The 26,558-nt window shown below is 38.6% G+C and overlaps 1 protein-coding gene across 1 annotated transcript in view; it reads left to right on the top strand.

Annotated features, from left to right (window-relative positions):
* PPP4R1 (protein phosphatase 4 regulatory subunit 1) overlaps positions 1-26,558 on the top strand; it is a 68,143-nt gene that overhangs the window by 15,542 nt on the left and 26,043 nt on the right. The window contains exons 3-8 of the mRNA XM_080339338.1: positions 338-473; positions 9,083-9,189; positions 20,365-20,507; positions 21,968-22,114; positions 23,509-23,616; positions 24,311-24,376. Coding sequence (XP_080195464.1) covers positions 338-473; positions 9,083-9,189; positions 20,365-20,507; positions 21,968-22,114; positions 23,509-23,616; positions 24,311-24,376 — 707 coding nt within the window. The remainder of the gene's footprint in view (positions 1-337; positions 474-9,082; positions 9,190-20,364; positions 20,508-21,967; positions 22,115-23,508; positions 23,617-24,310; positions 24,377-26,558) is intronic.

Genomic DNA, 26,558 nt, shown 5'->3' with positions numbered 1-26,558 from the left:
TTAGCTAAAAGTAATTTGCTTAATGAAAATACAAGGTAAAAAAAATACTGTTTGTTAGCTAAAAATATCATGAACCTTGAGTGTTCACTGAAACATCATGTTTGGGAATTTAGAGAAAATTACTCAAAATCCCTTTAATACAATTTATACATAATCACTCTTGTATAGAAAAGGATTTGTGGGGGTTGGGGAAAGTAAGGAGGAATGATGTAGTGCAGTTAGTAAATATATTGTCAATGCGACCTTGCCTAGCCTTTTGCATTTCAGACCAACAGCAGACATCATTTTAGTGTTAAAGTACTGTGATTATAAGGAATATTTCTGATGTCTCTGATAGTTGGTGTGGATGACTACAGCTCAGAGTCTGATGTGATTATTATACCTTCAGCCCTGGACTTTGTCTCACAAGATGAAATGTTGACGCCTTTGGGAAGACTGGACAAGTACGCTGCAAGTGAAAACATATTTAACAGGTATGTTTTTTAAATGTCCTGTCTGGCTTATGGTATGTAAACTATTCATCTGATTAAAATCTGACTGAAGTTAATTTGCATGAAATACAAATAATTTAAAACATTTTAACGACTTTAGAAAATTATTTGCTTTCCACTCCTCCTCCTGTTTGCTGGTATTCTTTCTACATATAGAGAGCAAAATATTAATGATAGCAAAATATTAATGATAGCAAAAACCCATTTCCTTACCATTTAAGCAACCATAGTTCAGGACTTTTTCATTAATTGGACCACATCCTTTTGGTTTTTTTTTTGTTTGTTTGTTTTGGTGAATGCTAACTTTCCTGTTGACACAGGACTAGAAGATAATAGCAAACTGTATCCATAACTCTGTGTGGAAAGTGACTTGAAAAAAATACTTCATGAAGGGTCAGGAGAGTATAATGAACAACACTGTAGATTGGCAGAGAAACCCCAGAAGAGTTGCCGGATCATCCTCATACTTCGTTTGCAGTTTGGGTATAGCTGATTCTGGTTATTGAAAATGAAAAAGTGCTAAAAAAAAAGTTTTATCTTGCCTAGTTAATACCATGATCTGCAATTTCCCCTTTTTATTTCTGTAATGCCATTGTGCCATTGAGCTAGTTGTTCCATTTAAAAGCACAGGTACTGTAGTATACATCAAGCAGAAACGCTGCCCCCGTCCTCCTAGTCTCCCCCCCCCGCCATTTGCTTCAAACAGCCACTGTGCAATGGAATGGAGAGATTAAAAAAGAGCATTTATTTTAATTGTAACTGTAAAGAGGTACAAGGTCACAGAAATGTGTAAAATATGTGAAGGTTGAGGCTTTCTGGCATTTTATTTTAACATAGTTTAGTTAGGGCTCCAAGTAAGTCTTTAATAAAGCATGTTTGCTTTTATGTTGAATTCTTAATTTAGCAGTATGCAGAAGTCTGCGATCAACCACGCTATAAGTTAGCCTCTATTTTGTTTTTTGTGGCCTGAGTTCTGTAAGGATTTAGCCCTGTGCTTAACTTTAGTCATGTGAAGTATACTTAAAATTCCATACAACATGTATGAACATCATCCCCCATTTGTAAGGTTTTCATTCTGTTTTCTTGAAGGCCAGAGTTTGTGGTATTTTAAAATTGGAGATGAAATCAGCAATTTTCCAACTGTGAAACAGTTTTTGTGTGTCTGACTTTTCATGGCAGGGAAAAGAGTCTTCAGGGCTGTAGTTGACAATTATGTAATAAAAGCCAGTAGGGAGGAGAACAAACTCAGAAACTCAAGTTGTATGATTTGTATTTTAAACAAGAATAGTAGTTCTAATATTTTATTTGCCTATTCAAGAAAAAACCTCTCTCTGAGTCTCTCAGTATATATTGCATGAGGTGTAGGGCATGCATAAACTTGAAATCTTTTCGATGACACTTTCCAGCTTTATGCATTCTGTACTTTTCTGCAGGGCAAGATAGATGGAGTAACGATAGTTTTCCCTTGGGTTTGTTGTGTTTGCTTGTGTGAGAGTGTTGGTCATGGGGATATGTCTTTTTTTTTTCCTTCTGGTATAAACACATTTAATCCTTGCTCTTTTTGTAGGCCTACTGTGTTATGCTACCTAAAGAAAATATAGGGAATAGCATATGCTACTCATTAGTGGTATAACTGTGAGTAGCAGTTATATCACGCTGATAGTGAGTAACTATTGCAGGCAGTTTATGATGATTCAGCATTACTCAGTCTCAAGAATAATTGGAAAGGTTTTTTCTAGACAGATGAACCTGAGCATTTCATTGGGAAAAGATAAGAGCAAGCTACTTAATTTAATTCATGTATCTTAGAGTGGTATAATCTCATACAGTTACTTAAGTGTAGTTTAATACTATATTACAGTGGAGTATTTCAGTTATTTATGTGACCTTGAACCTGCATTTGTGTGGAAGCTTCAAATTATAGGTGCCCAAATCCTTGTAACATAATCACTGAGCCTGGGTAAAGTAGGGTAAGATTTTTTTTTTCTCTGAGTGGATGAATTTGCTTTTAGTATGGTTTTTAGGAAAAAAATCTTTAAATTTCATTTTAAATATTATTTCTCTTTGCATTTATTTTTATTATAATTTTCTGTCTGGTTAGTCATCTACATATGTGTCATATTTGCAGTGTGTGGTTATACTGAATGATTAAAGTGAAGTAATTTTTAACAATTACTACAAAAGCATAGTCTCCTTTGAGTGGATTCCTTGAGCACTCATGATTTCTCAGCTGGTATCTGAAGCTCAAAGCCACTTGCTCTGACATGCAAATGCATCTATGTCTGCATCCTAAGGAATTTTAGCAGGTAGGATTTGGAACTTGCATGTAGGAATTGCTTCTTCATTTAAATACGTATGATTTTTGACAGGATGAGCTGTAAAAAAAACCTGTGAGGCAGGGAATCCCGTAACAGCTTCCCAAATGGTGGAAGGGGTTGCTGTGTCACAATATTTGGCATGTTACGGTCTACGTCCTCACTGTTGCTGATCAGCACCACGGATGTTGTTTTAGTCTATGAGAATGGAGGGGAACCTGACAGATATTACAATAAATGACCCTTCTTGTATCTGAAACCAGGGCAAGTGGGACTCTGATTATGTGTTGTTTTTTTTAATGAAGAGGCAGCCTCCAGGCAAGATTTGAGAAGCATCTCTAGCATATGCCTTCGTAATCCGATGTCATATTGCAACAAGAGTAGGTGCCAAGCAGAAAGGCAAGACCGTCACCTTGAAACACACAGAGACCGTGTGTCTGGTAGCACTGGTGTGTGTGAATTCTTGCATGGATGAGGATTCCCTTTTACTATTTGCTTTAAAAAACAGTTGTTGGTGCAGATTGGAGCATAGCTTTTGTCTCATTTTAAAAATCCTTTGTGGATTTTCCTAAACTTCATTAACTTGCTTCCATTCCTCATTAAGAAGGTTTAGAAGTATACAACACTTACCAATAGATCTGTTCAAATAGTGAGGTCGCTCCTGAACAGCAGACACTTTCTTCTGATCAGCCTACTTTTTGAGGAATTGCCGTTGCCCTTTCTTTTCAAAGAAAAGTAAATATTGGCATCAGTATGATCAGTCTTGGCTATCAAGACTATATCTACATATAGCTGTACATATTTTTAAGCTGTATTCTTGCTACACTGCTTTGTGTTCTGAAGTACTTTTTTGCATTTCATTTAGGGGAATACCTGATGTCCTTTCTTTAGAATAGTTTTCTCTGAAATAGTTTAACTTCAGAATACTCTTAGAGCAGCACTCAACAGTAACTGAGAATTTATTAGATCTCAAAGAAGGATTAAGCAGAGGTGTGTGTACTCACCTACAGTTTATCAGTAGCACTTTTGTTATATACAGTATAGGTGAAGATTTGGCCTAAAACATTCTGGGTAACTTGTTTTTTTTGGCAAAATCATATGCTCCCCTAACTTCATGGCATAGACGTGGTTTCTGATGTGGTTGGTAGCAGGCAGTCTTGCTTTCTAGACTCCTGATGAAAAAGAGATAAGCATCAGAAAGGAGGTTGTACCGTGTGTGGCAATTAATGATTTTAATATGGTTATCTGATTCCTGACTCCAACAGTTGCAATATAAACATTGGTTTTACGTGTCTGTGATTCTGGAAAATTGTCTAGAAGTTTTTAGAATACATACTCTGGTTCAGGAAATAGGAAATCAATTCCTTTCCAACGAATTAAGGGTAACAATACATTTTTAGATGTATCAGGGCTATACCATAGGCCTTTCCAGTTTTCCACTCCCTTTTGTGGAGTCAAGACTCATTTTACTGTGTATGTAAAGACTAGGACCTGTATTCAGAAAGTACCCCCCACTAAAACAGTGGAGTGCTGTTTTCAGCCCTCCGTGCTGTAACGTGTATCGAAAACCTCTCCCAGACTGCATGTTTGGTGGGATGTTGGGAATCTTTATCAAGACCTTCCAGAAGTAGAAGACATTACCTTGCCTTATTTTCATTTAGGTATGATCAGATTATAACCAACAAGTTAATTGAGAATTTTGTTATCCACACCTGCAGTTTTTATCTCCCCACTCACTTTCCTTCTATCTGTGCAATGTAGCCCGGTGTAAACTTTCTCTTTTGGGGGTATTTGTTGTGTACTGACAATAAGGAAATGCCAAACTCACACTAAAGTTATGCGGGTGAAACTAAAGTGGCATGCATTTTGACTAGGACAGTTCTTATCATTTTAGGATAAACCAGGTTGCTTTTCCTAATCTCTCTCTCTTTCCTTCTGTTTTCATGTTTCAGTCTTTTTAAGCCCACTGTATGTCAAAGACTAAAACTTAGTAAAAATGAAACAAACCTGAGAACAATTTTTTGTGCACAAATTTGCAGACACGTGTATAACAAATATATTTAGCAGTATAGATTGAGAAAGTTTATCTTCTAAGTGTATATTAAAATGATGTAAGTTGAACTATCAAAGGACAGAATTTTCCCAAAGAACTAAGAGAAGTCTTAATTAACAATAACTGAATGTATCTCTGCATATTTAGCCTTTCTTATTAAGAAGGCTACAAAGATGTTGATTTCAAATGTGGGAGTTTATTCTGAATATCTTCTAAGATTGTTTGGGGAAAACAGTGCCAAGCTAAGATACTACTACCAATATTCACTTAAACATGAAATATCACAGAATCGCAGAATGTTAGGGATTGGAAGGGACCTCAAAAGATCATCTAGTCCAAGCCCCCTGCCAGGGCAGAAACACTTAGATGAGGTTACACAGGATGTTGTCAAATCTTGATTTAAAAGTTCTACAAAAATGGGTAAAGAAAAAATTATCTTCTTTCATTTTCTTTCTCTTTTTCTTTTAATATATGCTTACTAGCCAAATGCACTCTTTGTGCAGATGAACTCATTGAAATTATATAGTAGAATTTTATTAAAGGGCTAATGGTGGTGGTTGGTACACAGTAATTACACCACTTAGAACTCCTAGTATTGATTCTAAATAAGGTCAAAGGAGTGTATAAAAGGAGTTTGAATGAGCCAAACTAGGATATTTATAGCTCTTCTTGGAGTATATAGTCATAAATTCTAATTATGTTTTTGCATGCAGAGTCTTCAAAATATTTGTCCCGCATGCATGTGGACAGAAAGCAGGCTGTTTGTAATCTATCCCCATTTTATCCCTCTGCTAATTGCAGTGAAGTGTACCTACAAGATATTGTATCAGTTTTTCTACTATTGGATGAACTCTCCCCGTGCATGGTCACGAAAACTTGAACTTCGATAATTATCCTCCACTTCTGCACGTAATAGCTGAACCATTTGTACTGCATGCTACATTCCAGCCGTTGACTTCTGTGCTTTCTTGGGCCTCTAAGCTGTTTAATGGATAAACGGGTACATTGCTCCGTAGGTGGCAGTCCTATACCAAAGAAATGTATGCTGAATAAATAATTTTCTTTAAAAGTTCACAACTGTAGCGTTACTGATTTGAAGCTTCACTTGCCAGAGAAGCTAGCAAAAGTCACTTTGGACCTGGTGGAATCAGGTATGAGATCTGACTGAATGGGCAAGAAGATGTGATCTGGTAGTTGTTGCAATGCAGACAACTCTGCTGGCACTGAGAATATGTAAAGGTAGATGTTAGTGGAGCTTGGTATCTCGTTAGAGGCAAGCACTGCACAAACCCAAGCCAGTGGCAGGAGGGAAATGGCAAGAAACCATTAATCCTAATCACACATCATGCCCTGATAACCAGGAGTAATGTATAGTAACAGAATGTATGCCATTTAAATATATTGTCATCATTAATGTTGGTGGAGTAATTTCTATCACATGTACTCAAAGGAGTCTGATTCCCTGTTAGAATGTGGTTTATGTGGACGTCATCCTTAGAGAAAACCTGTTCCTCTTCTTTTTCCCTGTCACAAGAGTTATCTCCTTGCCTCTTAAGCATGAAGCCTGTCTGCCTATTTTTGTTGTTTTGTTTGTGTCTAGACCAGACAGGTCATCTTTCAGAGCTCTGTTACTGTTTCACAAATGCTCACCTGGCACTTACCTGGCAAGTTGCTGGGCAAGCTACTGCTTGCCTTATGCTACTATGCATTGGTAAAGTTCATTGCAGTCTTCTGTTATAGGCTTTCTGTAGCTCCACTGCCAATGTTTGTATGAGAAGGAAGATCACACTGCTAGACAGGGCAGTAAGCAGAGCATGGTAAAGTGTGAGCTTGCAGGGTTCAAGTAATTCCATGTTTGTTGCCTACATGCCAGCTCGCTGCCTGTGGCAAATGCGAGGTAGGTTTAGCTCTTTGTCCTATGTTTGTGCCTTGGAGGCACGAGAAGAATTTCAGCAGATTCTTGGAGGGATAGTGGCAGAACCAGATCAGAGCCCTTAATGTTTAGGGGACATGACTGGACATAATCTCCCAGAACACCAGATGGATGAAGTTAAGAGATCACCCTTTCATTCTGGCTGCCTACCTGGTTAGGTTTTCTGCACTGAGCTTAGCTTGCCCTATTGCCTTTGTTGTAGTGCTTTTTACCAGAGTCTGCTAAATGTAGGTGTAGATCCATTGATTCCGTTACAAACCAAAGAGGGAAATAACACCTGGATGCAGGTGGGGGTCATCTTCTACCTTTAGCCCAAGTGAATGTCCTTTCTTAGCTTTGAGTGGATTTGATAAATAAGTCGTATCTGCTTCAGATTAGGATTTGTGGTTTTCTGTCTTCCTCTTGAGCAGAAGGTTTGTGGCCTTCAACTGACAGGGTGGCTGCTTCTGCATAGCCATCTGTCCAACTCACAGGAACTATCAAAGACTTACTGTGGGATCCAGCCACTGCTGTTCAGAATACTGCTAACAAAGCTCAATGAGGAGATGAAAGTCTTCTCAAAACTCCCAGCACGGCAGGTAGGGTGGTTCTGTAGTCGCAAGGAGCCAGATGGGATGTAGTGCTGTTTATTGTGGTTCCTTACTTGCTGAGACCATCTCTGTGGGTCAGGTGACTTGCCTCTCGCTTTCCAAGATTACACTTAATAGGTAGGAGATGCATCCGAGCAGGCTGCTTTATAAGATATTCAGAGGTATCCAGCATTTTAAAGGACCAAGTCAACTTTGCTTCTGGGTTAGTGTGTCACATAGTCTGTTTATCTCCGTTAGGGTTTTGATAGCTGAACTTCCAACTGCATATTGAGATCTCTGCTGAAACAAGTTGCACTTTTACCAAGTTGAAAAGAGTGAGGAGGAGGAAATTTGTTAAAGGCAAACAGTTATTTTGCAGTTTGTTTTTTAGAGGAATTTGTTTGTATGTATGTCAAAACAGTTCAGTTTATGATAGTTTTGTAAATGACCACTGTGAAACACTTCCATTTCCTCAAACTGAAAATCAGTAATTTAAATGTCTGCTTAGCTTTGGGAATTTATGAAAAGCTACTGCATTTCTTCGGTTGCATGGAACTGTTCTCAGGCTTCCCTTGTACACTAGGAATGTAACCATCTGTTTCTTACTAGTTTATGGCCGTGGCTCACATTCACCCTTTATGGTGAACATGATCAAGCTTAATTGTGCTTCTGTTCTTGTCTACAGCACTGCTGGTTGCCAGCAGTACTTGTATCCAGGCTACATCCTCACGGTGTTTCTATCAGTCTGGAAATACCTGGCACTTAACCCTTGCTGCTTCAGCATTTAGATTAATTGCTCTGGGGCAGTACAAGAGCTAGCAGCATGTTGGACACTGTTCCTTTGCCCATTCTGCTGTTGGGATAATCCTGCTAGCTCTCTGAACTGATGTTCACATTGTCCAAAAGGGTTAAAAAAAAAAAAAAAAAAAAAAAAAGACTTATGCCATTTCAGGCTATTGATGAGGAGAAAGGTTGATTGCCACACATTGTCAGCTATACTGGTCTTTCTAGGTAACTGATGGGCATGACCTCGTAATGTGGGCTGCAACAGAACCCTGGAGGACAAAAACCTAAATTTGACTATATCCTGTCACTGGCAAGTTAAACATTAGAAGAATTTCTTGTGCATTAGAAGTAGTAACCAAGTTGATTCTGACTTGTTTCATATTTCTGATTGATGTCCCAGGCACACATTGGCTAGTACATGCTGTTTTCACAATATATACCCGTTATTCCATATAGCATTTGAATGAGGTTTAGCTTCTAGACATCACCATCAGATGGGAAATCTTCAGCTTGCTTTCATTTTTGAAATAAGCTCATAATTCTGTTTAAAACTGTTCTGATAATAGTGATGTTGTCTTGCTTTGTATGGAACAAGTCAGGAAATTCAGAGGTAAAGATGAAAGGCTGACATTGACTTCCTAACATTCAGCTCCTGTTTGCCCAGTTGGCAGATGATTACTATGTTTTTATCTTTGTTGCTGGCTTCTCTTATCCTTGTAAACCAAAGGGATACTTTTAATGTTACATTTAAAGTTAACAGTTCTTTATGATTCAGAATTCCCAAAGCAGGGCTGACTGAATTTACCAAGTTAAAAGTGAATCTATGTAAAATTGTACTGTTTGTTGTAAGGAACTTGTATGATTGCACAACTTCTTGATTTGGCTGTATTTCTGGATGTAAGTAATGCTAATTTTTAATCTTTCTCATAAACTAGGCAAATGGTGGCTCGAAGTTTGCTGGACACTTTGAAGGAAGTCAGTGATGATGAGAGAGATTGTATTGCTGTGTTGGAGAGAATCAGCAGATTAGCTGATGATTCAGGTAGGTAGCATTAAACATTTTACTGGGATAATGAGGGAAAGTCAGAATTGCTGAACCTGTATTCAGCACAGGACCAGTGTGTTCTTTCCTGTGTTCAATATTCAAACTAGGTTTCTGCAAATGCAGTAAAATACTGTAAAATTTCATTTCACTAAATCATCTCCCTAATGATAACTCTTTTCCTTACTGTTTTCCTCAACAGAATTAAGCCCCTTCAAAATGTGGGATTACCACTTTCCATCAGTACATTTTTTAATAACTTTTATTAGGTACTTTGGCTACTCAGCGGATCTACATGATTATTTTACATTTGTAGGAAAAGATTAATTTCTTGAGAAGAATCTCTCAAGACATCTGTGCAAAACTCCCATTAGTTCTTATAGAATTTAAATACTGAAATTGTTCCCTTGGGCCCTTCTGGGCAACCAGTTGTGAAGAGAGGCAGCAGGAATTGGCAAGCAAGATGCTCATATAAGTAATGAGTAGGAAGGCTCTTTAGATATAGAGGGACCTCTACAGATATGCAAGGGACCTCAAAAGATCATGTAGTCCATTCTCCCTGCTGGAGCAGGAACACCTAGATGAGGCTACACAGAAAGGTGGTGTCCAGGTGGGATTTAATGTCTCCAGAGAAGGAGACTCCACAACCTCCCTGGGCAGCCTGTTCCAGTGTTCTGTTACCCTTACTGAGAAGAAGTTTCTTCTCAAATTTAAGTGGAAACTCTTGTGTTCTGGTTTGAACCCATTACCCCTTTTCCTACCGTTGGTTGTCACCGAGAAGAGCCTGGCTCCGTCCTTGTGACACTCACCCTTTATACATTTGTAAACATTAATAAGGTCACCCGTCAGTTTCCTCCAAGCTAAAGAGACCCAGCTCTCTCAGCCTTTCCTCATAAGGGATATGCTCCACTCCCTTAATCATCTTTGTTGCCCTGCGCTGGACCCTCTCCAGCAGTTCCCTGTCCTTCTGGAACTGAGGGGCCCAGAACTGGACACAATATTCCAGATGTGGTCTCGCCAGTGCAGAGTAGAGGGAGAGGAGAACCTTTCTGGACCTACTAGCCACCTCCCTTCGAATACAGCCCTTCCTGGCCACAAGGGCACAGTTCTGGCTCATGGTCATTCTGTTGTCCACCAGGACCCCCAGGTCCCTTTTCCCTATGCTGCTCTCTAATAGGTCATTCCCCAGCTTACACTGGAACCGGGGATTGTTCCTGCCCAGATGTAAGACTCTACTATTTCTCTTGTTATATTTCATTAAATTTTTCTAGTTGAAGCACTAGAAGAAAGAAGGAAGACTTTAGTGGCAAAACATCAGAGAAAATCTGAAGTTCATTTGTTTGTCATTGTAGGAGTGCTATGTAGAGAAACTTGTATTAAATCTTATATGAGAAGAAAATGTTTCTTCTGTTATGTGTCTGATAGTTTTTCTCCCTTCTTCCAGAACATAATGCTTTCTAATGATAAAAAGATAATTCTGCTTATTTCTGTTGTTCTGTCATTATTGTCTTCATTTAAAATGTACAGTTTTATTTTTCTGAGGGAATGTCCTTGTTTAGTCAGGAAAAGTAGCCTGTTGTAAGCATTACATAATTGTATCGAGCACCTTTTCAAGGATTTGTTAAGAGGAAAGGTTTTAAGATAGGAAAATCTAAGATTAAATGTTTTTTTAGTTGAGAACAGTGGTGTATGACTGTTTCTAGAGTGCTTTCTTAGCAAAGCTCTTCTGAAGTCTGTATATACAGTGCTTATTTGTGTGATCATTTTAACCGTTTTGAGCATCAGAAACTTTCTGAAGCTTCAAGTTTGGAAAATAGGACAAATGTGTCCAGGGAAAAATGGCCTTGTGCAGCAACTTTGTAGCCTCAGGCTTTTCATTGGTGACCAACTAAGCGTGTCAAATTGAAGTTTGTTTAGTTAGAAATGAAAGCTGACAGTTGAGCTCAAATCAATTTGTTTCCTTTGACAACGGTGGAGTATGATTTTAGTCAAGGTTGATATTTTCTCAGCGTCAGTAAAAGCAGCATTTCAGGCTTTTCCTGTGTTGTAGAAGTTGTCTCAGATCTGCCAAACTAGTAGCACTGGATTCTGCAGCTGCCCCACAAATTAAAGTGCTGCAAACTTAGCTGTGAGTTTCATGCCTTGAGCAGTTGCAGTACTGGAATTGGCCTGTCTCTATAAGACAGATAATTAGAATATCCTTGTGTCTTAAACCATCTGAAAAATAATTATGGATCTAGATCTGCTTTGTGTTTTCTTAATATATATGCTTGACCATTATTCAATCTGCAGCACAATGTTGTGGTGCCTTTTTTTTTTTTTAGGTTACTATTACTAGAGTTTTTTTCATTTTTGTCTTATTTGATGCTTTTTTCTGTTTACATTTTTTTCAACTGATTCTGTAAAACAAAAAAAAATGAACTCAATTTGAAATAAGAAAACATAGTAAAAGTGTCTGTGTGTTTTGCCTTGCTTGGTTAGAGCCAGACATCTGTATGGTTAGAGCCATCCTGGAGTCAAGCCTTTGTGTTTAAATGCATAAATAAATAAGACCAAAACCACACTGTTGGGAAGTCAAATTAAACTATGTACAGGACTTCTCATTTCTAGATGGTGATACTTATTAGTCTTATGACTGTTTTTTAACATTTGGAGGTATTTGTCTTTTCTTGTCAAATCAAGTTACAGAAAGCGAGGTAGTTTACTTTTTTGGCAGTAGTTGGTATAATTTGGTTTGAATTGAAGAGTTTACCTCGGGGTACACAATATCCACGCTTGCTTTGTGCTACTGCTGCTGTTATCTAAAATATAGGTACAGCAATGAGCTGGAAGAACCCAATGCCATAAAGCTGCCGAAGCAGTCCTCTGTCCTGTTAATACCTTGCAACTTCAGAAGTCCTGTAGTTGGGCTGATGTTTTTCAGTCATGGTCTTTGCTTGAAAAAGAAACATGCCTAGGTGTTGTTTGGTGTGTTTGTGTATTGTGGTGTGGTGGTGAGTTTTGTTTGTTGTGTGTTGTGGTGTTGTTGTTGTTTGTTTGTGGGTTTTTGGGGTTTGTTTGTTTGTTTTTTGTAGGTTTTTTTTGTTTATTTGTTTATTTGTTTTTCTTAAACTGGGGCTATGATGACAGCACCATTTCTGTGTTTGGTATCATGCCCTGTATGTAAAAGGCAGCACAGAATAGCTGTTCCAGTGGAGTAAATCCATCAGTGGCTGTTGGGGAATAATCTGCTGCTTCCAACCCCCTTACGTGCCGAAGTAACTTTTTCTCCAAATCTCAGTTGTTTGGAAGGCTTATTTTCTTCAGTGTTTGTCTTCATTGCTATATTGGGGTGTTACTGCTAAGTCTGTGATTTTTGCTATGTAGTTTGGGTGTTTTTTTAGTCCTTCTAAACTCTGGACTTCCCTACTGTCTTTGGTAGTGAGTTCCCTAGAATAGTTACAGATATGGTAGGAAGTGGCTACCTTGTATTGCTTTTGAATCTGCTGTTTAATCACTTTGTAATTTCTCTGTTTCTTTAGGAATGTTAGATATGGATTCCCACTTAGATGTTTTTATGGTGTCTTTGAACCTGTAGAATCCAAGAAGCAGCTTGGCACAGAAGCCCAGTGCTTGGCAAATGTTATTTTATCCCCCATAAACCCTTGTTAGAGATAAAATGCTTATCTTTGTATTAAAACAGCTGGGCCTTCTTCATTCTCAAATGTAGACTAGCCACAGACTTATGTGAGCTTTAACAAGAGCCTTATGTCTGTCTTCTTCACTTGAGTAAATTGGTATCAGTCAAAGTTTCTTTGGTACCAGCTTGTGAATGGCTTATATGATACATCACTGTGTGCACAAGTATAACGAACTGGCTTTGAAAGTTAGCCTTAGCCAGAATTATTGCATTATTGGCATTTTGCTCAGTGTGCTTGCAAGCGGTACCAGAAATTTAAAATCTTATTTTCTGAGGATTCTTTTAGAGACAGAGTCTATATCTTCATTTCTAAATTGTCTGTGGTATTTTAGTGTACTATGAAATAAATACATACAGGTATCTTTCTAAAGAGAAGATGGAGGAAAAAGGAATTGACTTCCTGGATGACTGGTGCTTATTTGCTTGAATATAACCAACTAGAATTTTTTTTTCTCCTCAATGAAAAGCAGTCTCTTTACTGCATAGAATCAGTGGTGAACACACTTTGCAAAACAAACAGATTTTAAAAAACAGTCATTAGACTAATAGGTCATTAAGTTTTGAAGCTGTATAATCAGGCTTAATGTGGACAGCCTCACAACCTTAATTACTTAATAGTGTGCTTAACTTATGTTAGTAAGACCATTTCAATTACGGCTGTTGGTATAGTAGGAGGTGCCAACAATACCTGTTGAATAGCACATATGATAGCATTTAATTTAACAAACTCTTCATATGTAAGCAATATTAATGGGAATGCTAATATTTGCCTTTCCCAGCTGTCAATAGCTCCACCGATGTTTTCTTCCCTCCCGCATCTTCTGTTTCAGGATATTTCATACGTCTTCTCCCACCTCCTGCTACACTAAGAATGTTTTCCTTTGCTTGATGTGATCCTCTTCAGTCATCCAAGCAGATGCATGGAGAGACAAATAGGGACTGCCCTCTCTCATTAGTCTGTATTTCAGTCCTTGCTCTGCCAGTCAGTAATTGACTCCATTTCTGGTTAGTAAGAGAAAAGAACCTGACTACTGAAGCCATACACACATCAGATACATCAGGCTTTCTGATGGACTCCTAAGCCTAAGGGGGTGGTCTCTGGTTACAGTGTATTTTCACTTATCTAGATTTTCTTTTGTCTTAGAAGAAAAGGTAGGAAAGTTGAAGAGATGGGTAAAATACAAAATGAGAGAAACCAAAGTGAAAATATGGATGACACTAGAAGGAAAAACGAGAAAGTTGTATTTGGGAGAGAAGAGGATAGATAAAGTTTTCAGTTTGACTCAAAGTTTATTTAAACTTAGTCTTTGATCATTCAAATGATGCTCAGTTTGAGAATTGACATGTGCACAAATCCAGTACTATTGCCATGCAGATTGGTATCTTAGTATGCTGTGGACCTTATTTCAGGCTGAGTACAGAAATGGAGATCTGTACAGGGGAAAGGGCACAAAGTTGCTTTCACTTTTTTTTTTTTTTTTTTTAAATAAAGAATGAAAGTGTAAATGGAAAGCTATGCACTTACACCTTTACTTCTTACAACCTTTAATAAGAACAAATATTAATATTATTAATATTCAGGTGCACTTAAAACATTCATCAAAATTGTCAGTCAAAGCAGTGTTAGCATTACCTGTAGTTCTTCATAGACACTTCTATAACACAAAAGCCTTACAGCTCCTCACAAATGTAGGGGCAATTGACTGCTGCTTCTGTTTCAGAATGGTCATTTTGGGATAATGAATGCTTTGCAGCATTTCTTCTAAATATTGTGCGTTTTTGCAGAATAAGCTATTTGATATAAATCTAGTTGTGAGCTGGCGCTGGAATAGTTATTTCATTTAAAAATAACTGTTCTCGAGCAATTAGTTGATATTATACTGTGCAGCTCTGCAACAATCTCCTTTTAATTTCCAGTATACAACTAACTGTGGTGCTTTACCTCCTCATAGCTGAGGTGGAATACAGAGTGAACTGAGGCCTCAGCAGGGATAAAATAAACAGTACACATTTATCTAGGAAAGCTAAGTGTATATGCTAGGAGTAGCAAGCTGAGCATATTGGTACTTCGCTTACATGAGAGGTGGTGTCAAATTCTAGGGGAAATTTAAATGGTTGGTTTGTTTGTTTGTTTTCCGTGGATGAGGAAGGAACAATTAACTACTTCTATGGTGTAGGTTGTTGTGTGCAGATCAAAGTCTGCCCAGGTTGTGGAGATGTTGATTGGAATAAGGTTGCATCTCTATGAGGAAGAAATCAAGTAAAGGGAGTAGGAGACCAGCATGCATGAGTAAGGAACTCCAGTCAAAACTCAGGTGGAAGAAGGATGTTTATGTAATGTGGAAAAAGAGAAAGACCATCTGGAAGGAATACAAAGAGACCGTTAGAGTATGCAGGGATGCGGTGAAGACAGTCAAGCCTCACTTGGAAGCAAATCCGGCCAGGGATGTCAAGGACAACAAGAAGGGACTTCCTCAAGTACATCACGAGCAAAAGGAACGTTAGGGAAAATGTAGGTCTGCTGCTGAGTGAGGAGGGTCCCCTGGTGACGGATGATACAGAGGAGGCAGAGTTAATGAATGCCTTCTTTGCTTCCCTCTTTACTGCTAAGACCGGCCCCTGAGTATTCCAGACCCTAGAGACAGGAGGGAAAGTCTGGTGAAAGGTAGACTTTCCCTTGTTTGAGGAGAACCATGTTAGAGCTTTTTTAGACAAACTGGACATCCACAAATCCCTGGGCCCTGATGTGATGCACCCACAAGTGCTGAGAGAGTTGGCAGATGTTATTGCTAAATTGCTCTCAATCATCTTTAAAAGGTCTTGGAGAACAGGAGAGGTGCCTGAGGACTAGAAGAAAGCCAATGTCACCCCAGTCTTCAAAAAGGGCAAGAAGGACAACCCAGGAAACTACAGGCCAGTCAACCGTACCTCCATCCCTGGAAAGGTGATGGAACAACTTATTCTGGATGTCATCTCCAAGCATGTGGAGGAAAATAAGGTTATCAGGAGTAGTCAGCATAGGTTCACCGAAGGAAAATCATGTTTGACCGACCTGATAGCCTTCTATGATGGTATGACTGGCTGGGTAGGTGGGGGAAGAGCAGTGGACGTTGTCTGCCTTGACTTCAGCAAGGCTTTTGACACCGTCTCTCACAACTTCCTCATAAGCAAGCTCAAGAAGTGCGGGCTGGATGAATGCGTGGTGAGATGGGTCATGAACTGGCTGGAGGGCAGAGGTCAGAGGGCTGTGGTCAATGGTGCAGAGTCTGGCTGGAGGGCTGTAGTTAGTGGGATTCCCCAGGAGTCAGTGTTAGGTCCAGTCCTGTTCAACCTGTTCATCAGTGACCTGGATGAAGAGACTGAGTGCACCCTCAGCAAGTTTGCTGATGATACCAAACTGGGAGTAAGGGCCGACACAGCTGAAGGCTGTGCTGCCGTTCAGCGAGACCTGGATGGGCTGGAGGAGTGGGCAGAGAAGAACCTAATGAAGTTCAACAAGGGCAAGTGTAGAGTCCTGAACCTGGAGAGGAATAACCCCAGGTACCAGTACAGGTTAGGGGCAGACCTGCTGGAAGCAGCACTGCAGAGAAGAACTTGGAAGTTCTGGTTGACAACAGGTTGACCATGAGTCAACAATGTGCCCTTGTGGCCAAGAAGGCCAACGGTATGCTGGGGTGCATTAAGAAGAGTGTGACCAGCAGGTTGAGGGAGGTTCTCCTCCTCCTCTACTCTGCCCTAGTGAGGCCACATCTGGAATATTGTGTCCAGTTCTGGGCTCCCCAGTTTAAGAAGGACAAGGAATTACTGGAAGAGTCCAGCGGTGGGCTATGAAATGATTAGGGGCATAAAGCATCTTTCTTATGAAGAGAGACTGAGAGAGCTGGGTCTGTTCAGCCTGGAGAAGAGAAGGCTGAGAGGGGATCTCATCAATGTTTATAAATATCTCAAGGGTGGATGTCAAGAGGATGAGACCAGACTCCTTTCAGTGGTGCCCAACGATAGGATGAGGGGCAACAGGAACAGACTGAAGCACAGGAGGTTCCATCTGAATATGAGGAGAAACTTCTTTACTTTGAGGGTGCCAGAGCACTGGAACAGGCTGCCCACAGAGGCTGTGGAGTCTCCATCTCTGGAGACATTCAAAACCTGCCTGGACACATTCCTGTGTGATCTGCTCTGGGTGAACCTGCTTCAGCAGGTGGGTTGGATTAGATGATCTCCAGAGATCACTTCCAACCCCAACTATTCTGCGATTCTGTGTAATATATTGCTGGTTTCATGTGGTCTGGAAATCAAGAGAAATACAACTGTCATTTTATTCTGGCAACTTCTTTTCAAAGTTATTTACAAACAGAAGAAATGGAAGTGTATTTTTACTTTCTTCTATAATTCTTTTAGTTTTGCTTGATTTCTAAAACTCTGTTAAGTTTAATTCTGTATATAGAGAATATACAAGACCTGATAGAATAGAGTGCTAATGAATGAGAAAAAATGAGTTTGCTTCCAAGATCTAATTTTTTATATTAATATTTCTTTTAATTTTTTTTGTTTTGACAAGTTGCAGGTTTTTTGGTTTTTGTTTTTGTTTTTCTAGTAGTTTGCTACTTTAAGGCACAGACTTCTACCTTCAGGAGATCATTTGAAAAGAGCAGCATTTAAAAATAATTCCTCTTCAAATGGAAAAGTACCGTTCCAAGCAAATGTTATTGAGAACCTAATTGTACACAGTGATTTTTCCAGAGTGCCTAAAATAGAAACTTTCAGTCTTGATGTGAAGTAAAATTCTCCACCTAGATTTTGTTTATGCTGTGTGAGAGCCTGGTCCTGACTGTATTGTACAGTGCAAAAAATATATAATGCAGATGTATTCCCCAGCTGGATGAGCTTACACTTTCAGAAGCCTTGTATAATAATTTTAACTGATACTGCCATGCTCCATTCACTGTGGTGATGACTAAACCATAGAAAAGTTTAAATTGAAATGGCAGACAGTGTCGTGTATTGAAATCTGTTGGAATCTGTATTTGGAGCTGCCACCCATCTAAGCTCAAGACAAAGCTGAGGAATGGATGAAAGGAATGAGAAAATGCAGTATTTCTAGTGGAAATTTTTAGTGTTGCTTGGGTCTTTAGGAAACGTAATACAGAAAAAAAACCCCTCTACTGTAACCCCATCAAACTGTAAGATTAGGCTCTATTCAGTACACACTGGAACATATGCTTCAGCATGTGGAAGAACTGAGCTCTTATCTAAATTGGTAAGGTTAAGGTTCAGATTCTTGCATAGCGACAGTAATTCCCCAGAGCAGCACAAATGCCTTTTTTGCTAGTGAATTATGGTGTTGCCTTACACAGACAGTTACGTAGACAGTGCTGGATTGTTTGTTGGTTTTAATTGACCTTAATAAGATTGCAGAGCCACGTACTTAAAAGTTAGGGAATGTGAGAACTAAGGTGACTTTACAGGTCTAATTCATTCCTAGACATGAATTTTTCAGATCTTTAATTGCATCATCTCATCTGTGTTCCCCACAAAGCCAGAACTTGCCAGAACAGTAGCTCAGGAAGAATGGGGTTTGCTTTATGTGAGCAGCTCTTCAATAGTTTGAGGCGGTGTGGTCACTCTCTTAAGTGCTGCATAATAGATGAACCCTGTTCTGAAGAAAAAAGGATCTTATGTTTTGGTAGTCATTGCTCTCTTGCTGGAGTACTTTGTGAAGAAATCTGTGAATTCAGTTTCACAGCAAACCTAGACAATTTGGGGAAAGGGACTGTTGCTGTTAGTTCACAAGTGGGTGGGCAAACTGTAGAGGTGTCAAAGCCAAAACAGTCTGCACATTTTGAGGGCCTAGTGTCCAAAGCTTTATACATAGCTCTTAAAATGCTTAATGCAGAGCTCTTGTTGTCTTTGATTGTAGCAGTGGTATTTCTTCAGCAGTGAAGACAAGAGTTTGGACTGCAATCAGATGAGTAGCATACAGTTACACTGAAGGTTCTGGCTTGAGGATTTTGCACAGCTTCATGCTAGGGAAAGGGATGAATTGAGTTTCTCAGCATTTTGTTTCTTTCACTCTGTTTTGATGGTAATATCACAGTAAGCAGTCCCAGTATGCTCTCTTACAATCACTTGCTCACTTCCATCATCAGATGGTTCTGCTCCTTGAGGGAAATGTGTGATTGCACAGAGAAACCAATCCAAGTGCCAGTTCTTGCTGTTTAATCATGCTGCTGTGGTGGGCCAAAAGCTGCATCAGCCAGATTATTTCTTTGATATAGTTTGTTGTCTGGCTGCACGAACAGTTGTATCGGCATGATGGAATCCACAAGTTTTGGGTTTGGGAGGGTGGGAACTGCCTGAAGCAAATTTGGAAACAATTTGGGATACGCTAATGCTGAACATGCAGCCTCAGACAAATTTATCTTCCTCACTCCCCCTCTCCTCTGCATGTCCCTCCTCCCAAGTCATCTTCTGTCTGCTGCAAGAAATGAGGCAGGAGTCCTAGAGAAGTGAGAATGAGATCCTGGTGATAAGTGTTGTGACACAAGCCTCTTGTACCCTTAGATCATGTCTTGGGCATGTCTTGAAATAGCAGCCTTGTGGGAAAGGTGGGAGTGAGTCCCTCTAGCCCTGGCATTAGGCCCTGGTTCCAGTTTCTTGTCCAGCAAGTTCCAGACTCCCTTCCCTTTAGTTGCTAGTCTTATCTCCTTATCACTCACCTCTCAGCCCTCTATCCCTCCTTGCCTAGCCTGATGGTTCATCCATCAGTCTGCTCTGTTTCCCAACTGAAGCCTTTTGAAAAGAGTTACTCTTGAGAGAGGGGCTGTTTACAGTCTGTTTGCAGTGATGATGGCTTTCTCCATCTCAAAACATGCTCTGTTTTCTGAATTTTAAAAGGTTAATTAATTTTTTTTTTTTAAATAGTCACCAACTTTGATGAAAAACATACCTGAAAGGCTTAACATAAGCAACTGGAAAGATGCAGGATCTTTTTCCATCTGACAAAAATATCAGTAACCTTAAAAAGCAAAGAATGAAAAAAATCGTTGGTGGTTGTGGCTGCTTGTCCTGCTCAGCAGGATCTTTCCTGCATGAGAGGCTGTGGCTGGAAGCACCCCTCAGTTTGGTTCTTCTCAAACTGGTACAAGTGTTGGGTTGACTTCTGCTTAGGTTTCTTGAAAGTAGGTGATGCTTGTAGGGAGCTCAGACAGATTCTGATACTCATAATGTTTGATGGCTCGCTCTCCTTATACCTGTACCTGTTTTTTTTTTTTACCAAGAATGTGAAATCTGTCATTTTAAAAGATAAGCAGTACAGAGTGTACTTGGACATGGTTTTGCAAAAAGATGATGCTTATCAAAATGAAGCTTCATGTAAACATGCTGCCCTGAACATTTGGGAACACAGTTTCTATGTACAGGACTGTAAAAAGCTTATTCTGGCAGTATGCTTTTAAACATTTATTGTGCCTTGTTTGGTTTTATTTTGACCCTAACAGAGCCAACAGTGCGGGCAGAACTGATGGAACAGGTGCCTCATATTGCTATGTTCTGTCAAGAAAACAGACCTTCAATCCCGTATGCTTTTTCCAAATACTTACTGCCTATTGTGGTACGATACCTCGCAGACCAGAATAACCAGGTAAGTGTCTTTTACAAATAGTTTATTAGCTTTTTGAATATACTTGGTGTGAGGTTTTTCAATTTAAATAATTTAGCATCATACAAGTGTGTATTATTTTGGGGTAGAAAAGTTTTGAATGACATGAAATGCATGGCACTCTGAACTTTAATTCAAGAAAATTTCCAACTTTCATTTTTTTCATCTAATGTAAATGTAACTACTCCTACATTTATACAATCCTAAAATTATATTTGACCCTTTGAAGGCAGCCGCAAGGCTGATGTGGCCCCTGGTGAAAATGAGTTTGGCACCCCTAATCTAACATGATCTGTTCTGATTTGGGGCCTTTTATCTGTTATTGTATTCTTACGGGCAAAATCAAAGCTTCGATAAGCTTACATAACTTAAATTCTGACATAAAGGAACAGTAGTATGGTGTGATATTTTTTTTTTTTTAACATCATTGTTAACCTTCATAACCATTTATTTATATATTGATCCAATTAAAATTTTGGTTGGATTTGTATGATTTGTTTCTCTACATGTATGAGTTAGCTTGTCTAAAGCTTTCTCTAGGCTTCTCCATGTCCTTTCAGACTAGACTAATCCTAGGTGATACAGTATTTTAAGTATTTTAGATCTCTGAGTTTGTAACTTTTTTTTGCCTTGCACTTTCCAGATTTTCCATAATTAAAAATAGGTACCCAAACCTGTTTTTCTTGAGTTGGTTTGCAAATTCATTTCTAATACAACAACCATGCTTCTGCTTGGTATTTTCTTGCTAGCAGATCAGTGATTCTGTTCATTATCTTAAGCCCTGTTGATACTTGATAACTCATGTGGCTGGTTTGCTCTGAAACAACGATCTCAGTGATGTTTTCAAAATTACTACATTGCAATATATAGTCTCTTGTTTTGTGTAATATTTTCTGAAGAACTTAATTTTTGAGAAGCAGGGCTTAGCCATGTGTGAAGTCAGTTATTAATGGTTATTTTGTTTTTGTACAGTCTTTCAGAATTTAAAATACATTCAAAACAAATGCTGTTATTCATTGTTAGCCAAAATTGTTCATCTCAGAAAAAGAGAATTTGTTTAATAAAATTCTTTTTATTTAGAACTTTGCTCCCAATTAGTCGTTCTGCTTTTCTTGCATGGGCTTTGCCGTGACTACTTTTTTGACATTGCTGTACTGTGTTTTGGGAAGTATGTAGAAGGACACTTTTGTAATAGCATTGCCTTAGTTTGCAATATGCAGGTTCTTGAGTTCAAACATAGTTTGGTTCAAACATAGTTTGGTTCAAACATGAAGCATTTGCAAAAGTGGTTTTGGAGTACACGTCCTCTTGCCTAGTGCAATTGGTATAGGTGTGTGGCAGTATAGAGGTACAGCTTCCAAAACACAGAACATGTATGTAAACAAACAAAGATAAAACTGTCTTCAAGTTTCTTAGTTCAATTTTTTGTCTTTTTCTAATAGGTAAGAAAAACAAGCCAGGCAGCATTGTTAGTTCTGTTGGAGCAAGAACTTATAGAGAGATACGATGTGGAGACCAAAGTATGCCCTGTTCTGATAGATCTGACAGCTCCAGACAGCAATGATGATGTGAAGACGGAAGCAGTGGCTGTAAGTAACAGCAATACCAAATCATACAGTGCAAAGCTTGCTTGAATGCTTGATGCAATGGTAGTGTGTTTCCAAGATACACATCCATGTGGTATTAAAGAGAAAAATCTGTATTGCTATCCATAGCTAATCTGTAACTTTTTCTATTCTGTGTTACACTCGAATCAAGGTTAGATTTAGATTCGGTAGCTTATATATGCTGTAAAGAAAAACCCAAGTGGACAAGCTGTCCCAAGACAGCATGTGTGATTAATTTTATTGACTCCTAAAGCATCTGCTACTGTTGGCTTTTTAATATTTTCAGGTTGGTTTGTTTTATGGAAGTTTAAATTGCATATGTGTAAAATTTCCATCAGTGGAAAATCTCTAACTCTTGAATTCTGGTGGTCTTTGCTATTCTCTTTATTCATTTTTGGTTTGTTTTATTGGATGAAATCGTAAGCATTTCAGTTGATTAACTCATGGTTGGTAAGTGTGGGATTTTTTTTTTTAATTAGACACAGGCAGATTTTTTTTTCTTCTTTTTGGTTGATAGAGACCTCATTAATATTTTACTTTCATAATGTGGCTGGACTCCTTAACAGTAAGCAGGCTGGACATTATTGTGTTTGATACAAAATTTCTAGGATGTACTTGAAGAAGCTTACAAATACTGTAGAAAATAAAATTTAAAGCAGAATTGTTCTGTCCATCTTCATTGTTTTGAAGATTTTAAATATGAGAAAGGTTACTGTAGGTCACTGAGCCCCTAGGGGTTAGAAAAATAATAATTGTTATTATAAGAAAATGAATTTAAGTAACTCTACCGACATGATAAGGGAAGTTAAACAAAAAATTACTTTAGATTACTTTTTTTCTTTAAGAGTTGTAAAAATTTGAATGAAGGAGCAGTTAGAGAGAAAACTGTTGCTTTCTTTGGTATGATAAGCTCTTCTAGTAATTTTATGTCATGGAGTTGCATATGTGCAATAGAGAGTGTTGTGATTAAATTTTAAATCATACAGAAGTTGTAGAGGTCACTTAAGCATATTAATTGTCAATTTTCTGTTAACTGTAAATATATTCATTAAGTATTGGAATAGTGAAAGAATCTCTTTTTAAAAAAATTTTCATAAGTCTTTTTTGGTAAGATACGAGAGTGATTTCCTTAGAGTTCAATTATCTCTGTTAGTTAGGAATTTTATTTAGTTTGGTGAAAGACCAATGTTCTCTACAGCTGTGTAACATCATGATTGGAGGAAGGTAAAAAAGAAAAAAAAATGCTTTTTTCAATTAATTTCACAGTTTTCAATAAAATCGTGCATCAGAATGAAAAGTGTAAAGTGTCTGTGTGTAACTGACAGGGAATTGTGTGTTGTGCAAGCGTCCCTGATTAGTGTCTGTCTTGCCGTTAGATAATGTGCAAAATGGCCTCCATGGTGGGAAAAGACATCACGGAAAGACTTGTTCTTCCCAGGTTTTGTGAGATGTGCTGTGACTGCAGAATGTTTCATGTTCGTAAGGTACGAATTATCAACGTCTGATCTGGATTATCTGTGAGAGGAATGTCATCAACTTGGAACTTGACTTATCTAAATTATTGTTTCCTGCTAGATTTCGTTTGGGATGTGTGTAAGTGAAAGCTGTGGAGTTTCTTTTGTAGCTCGCATTTCCGCAGAGTTTATATTTGACACCGAGTTTTCTTCCAGAGTTCCTACCTTTATTATCAGAAACAAAGAAAGAATCTGCTTGTCCTTATGATTGTGCAGGTAGCCACAAAAATGTGAACCAACTGTAACTGATACAACATCAGCCACCTGAGCTCATATCACTGTGTGTAGATGGAATTAGAGATGCACCTTAAGATGAAATAAACCAGTACTCCATCATGGTATTTAGGTGCTGTGGCTGTGTTTTGGTTTCACCTTTCTTGTATTCTTTCATTTGACAGCACTTTGAATGCATTTTATCCTCCTTCCCTTTCACTTAAGTTCTGGAGTGGTTCCTTTGTGATTAAAAAATGCTGATTAAGTTTGAAATAAAGAAAACTTTTTTTTTTAAACCATGGGAACTGATGGAATGTGGAAGTGGCTGATATTGAGTTTGCACTGAAAGCTGTTTTTATGGTTTAAAAAGCTGTTTACATTTTTCCTTTGATTTTATTTGCTGTATTAAAGCAATGATCTTAGTGGTTATTTCTTGCTTTGTGTCTGGTAGGTATGTGCAGCCAATTTTGGAGACATCTGCAGTGTGGTTGGACAGCAAGCCACTGAAGAAATGCTGGTAATCCACTTCTTAAAGGATTTTTCTTTTTAATACAAGTCAGTAGTGGAGTTATACAAGGTGCAGAGAAAGGTAGTTAAAATGATTAGGCAACTGTGTATGATTACTTTCCCTTGGGAAGGAGAGACTGAAAAAGCTGTGACTCTTCAGTTTTGCTGGTGTGAGGTTATGATTGATGTTTACAAAATCTTGAAGACAGTTACTGTGAATACAGAACTCTTACTTACCAAGTCACACGATCTGGATCTAAGGGATACTCAATTCTAAATCTGGGAGAAGGGTTCAACCAAACAGAAGAAAATGCCTCAGACCATGGAGGCAGAGAGTATAGCCAAAATACATTAGGCAAGAGGTGGGCAGGAGTGCATCATAGAATCAATGTCCATAAATGCAATGAGAGACTGCAGATACAGGAAGAACATGGACAGTATAGACTGCTAGAAGTGGCAAGGTTTGTGTTATCTCTTTAAACAGCACCACTTAAGCTGCCATTCAATGATTTGATCTTTTAAAGTCCGTTTTCCTTACTCGAACAAAGCCCCACAGCCTTCCTAGGAAGGAGTGAAAGAGCAGGAAAGGCAGAGAAAATAAATGAATCTGGGCAATAACAAATGTAATAAAGGGAAGAGATGCAAATTCAAAATGGAAAAGCAGGGAAGTGGATGGAGAATTGAGCAGAGTATCCTTAACAGTGCCCTCCATTCCCCTTGGCAGGACCAAAGGGCTGGTGGATGTTGTTGGTCTTGGAGACACAACAGGGCTAGGGATCCTTCTTCAAGCTTTCGCCTTTTGGCAATGTGGAGAGTGAGCTTGTTGAGGGCCAGAGGAGGTTGATGAATCAGTGCCATGAATTAGCAAAGAGCTTAAAAAGGAGAAGAGTGTAAATGCAGGCGTGATTTCAATAAGAGGCTCCACAGCCTTTTGCAGATACGGTACTGGGACAGGTATACCCAGTGTGACCCTCAGGGCATTTCTTACATTCCTAAAGCATTTGCTGCCTTTTTCCCTAGGTATTGTGTGGTTCAAGCCATTTGATAATGAAGTGTCACTGTGCAGATTTATATCCCATATGTTTCTTGATTTGTGATGTAAAATTATTTCTCTCACACAAGTTCCCTCTTAGTGATACATGTAATGAATTTGGATTAAAACTTTGTAGAAGGAGCAATTAGACTATGAAACAAAGAAGTGTTATTTATTTTATGTTAAAGCAGTAACATGTGGGTGGGCGATTTGGGATCTTGTTTCCATAACAAAAAAATACCATTTTCCATTTTTTGTGCTTTTTTGATTATTAAAACAAACAAGCAAACAAAAACCCCCAAACAGGCAAAAAACTGTATGACTTTAGATAAAACTTCATTTTGTAACATAAATACTTTTAAAAATAAGGAGCTAAGTCCAGAAGACTTTGCTGCAGACCGTAGGAATAGCTCAACATCAATAACTGAGATCAGAGCTGTAGCAACAGCCATTGTTTTGCTTACATCTTACTGGTCTGTCTGTTGCAAGTGAAGGCAGCCATGTGATGACTTGCATGTCTTACTGCCTCTCCTACACTCTGTCTACCATTTCATCCTTACTATTACTCTTTCCAAAAACCCTAATCACTTGAGCAACTTCCAAGTGCTTTGGTTTTATTAATAAAACCACTGCTCTGTTCAAACCTGTTTTCTCTTGCACCAAATGCAGTGTTTCTCTTGTTTCCCTGTTCCTGTGTGCAGTTCAGGTCCTGCTTCATAGGGCAGGTGGTGACAGAGGCTAGTTAGTCTCACAATGAGAAGTTTAGATGGAAAAGAAAGGTTTTCTTTCTTTCTGAAGATGCTCTTTTCTTTGCATATCAGTGAGAATGTTACAAAAATCTGAAGTGATCTCTGATAGTTAAAATCATAATGCACCAGTATTCTTTATATTTTTGTTCCTTTCAATATTATCTGCTTGGCAAAAATGGTGTAGTGATGAGGGTTTTGTCTTATGATAGTTTTTCTGGGCTTGAGGATATTTTTGGAGATGGGTTTTTTGGAGCTCTTGTTTTGATATAAATCAGTTGAGAGAGTTAGTACTTTCTTGCTGTTCTTCAGCTAGGTGATTTTTCCTTATCTGTATCCATAAGTAGCATTTGTCTTGCAAATGTTAAACTAATGCATCTGAGTATGAGGGCAGAGAACCAAATGGGGGAAAT

This window comes from Nesoenas mayeri, assembly GCF_963082525.1.
Source record: "Nesoenas mayeri genome assembly, chromosome: 2".
Classification (NCBI taxonomy): Eukaryota; Metazoa; Chordata; class Aves; order Columbiformes; family Columbidae; genus Nesoenas; species Nesoenas mayeri.
Note: the sequence above shows the minus strand (reverse complement) of the source record. Positions and strands in the feature narration are given on the sequence as shown.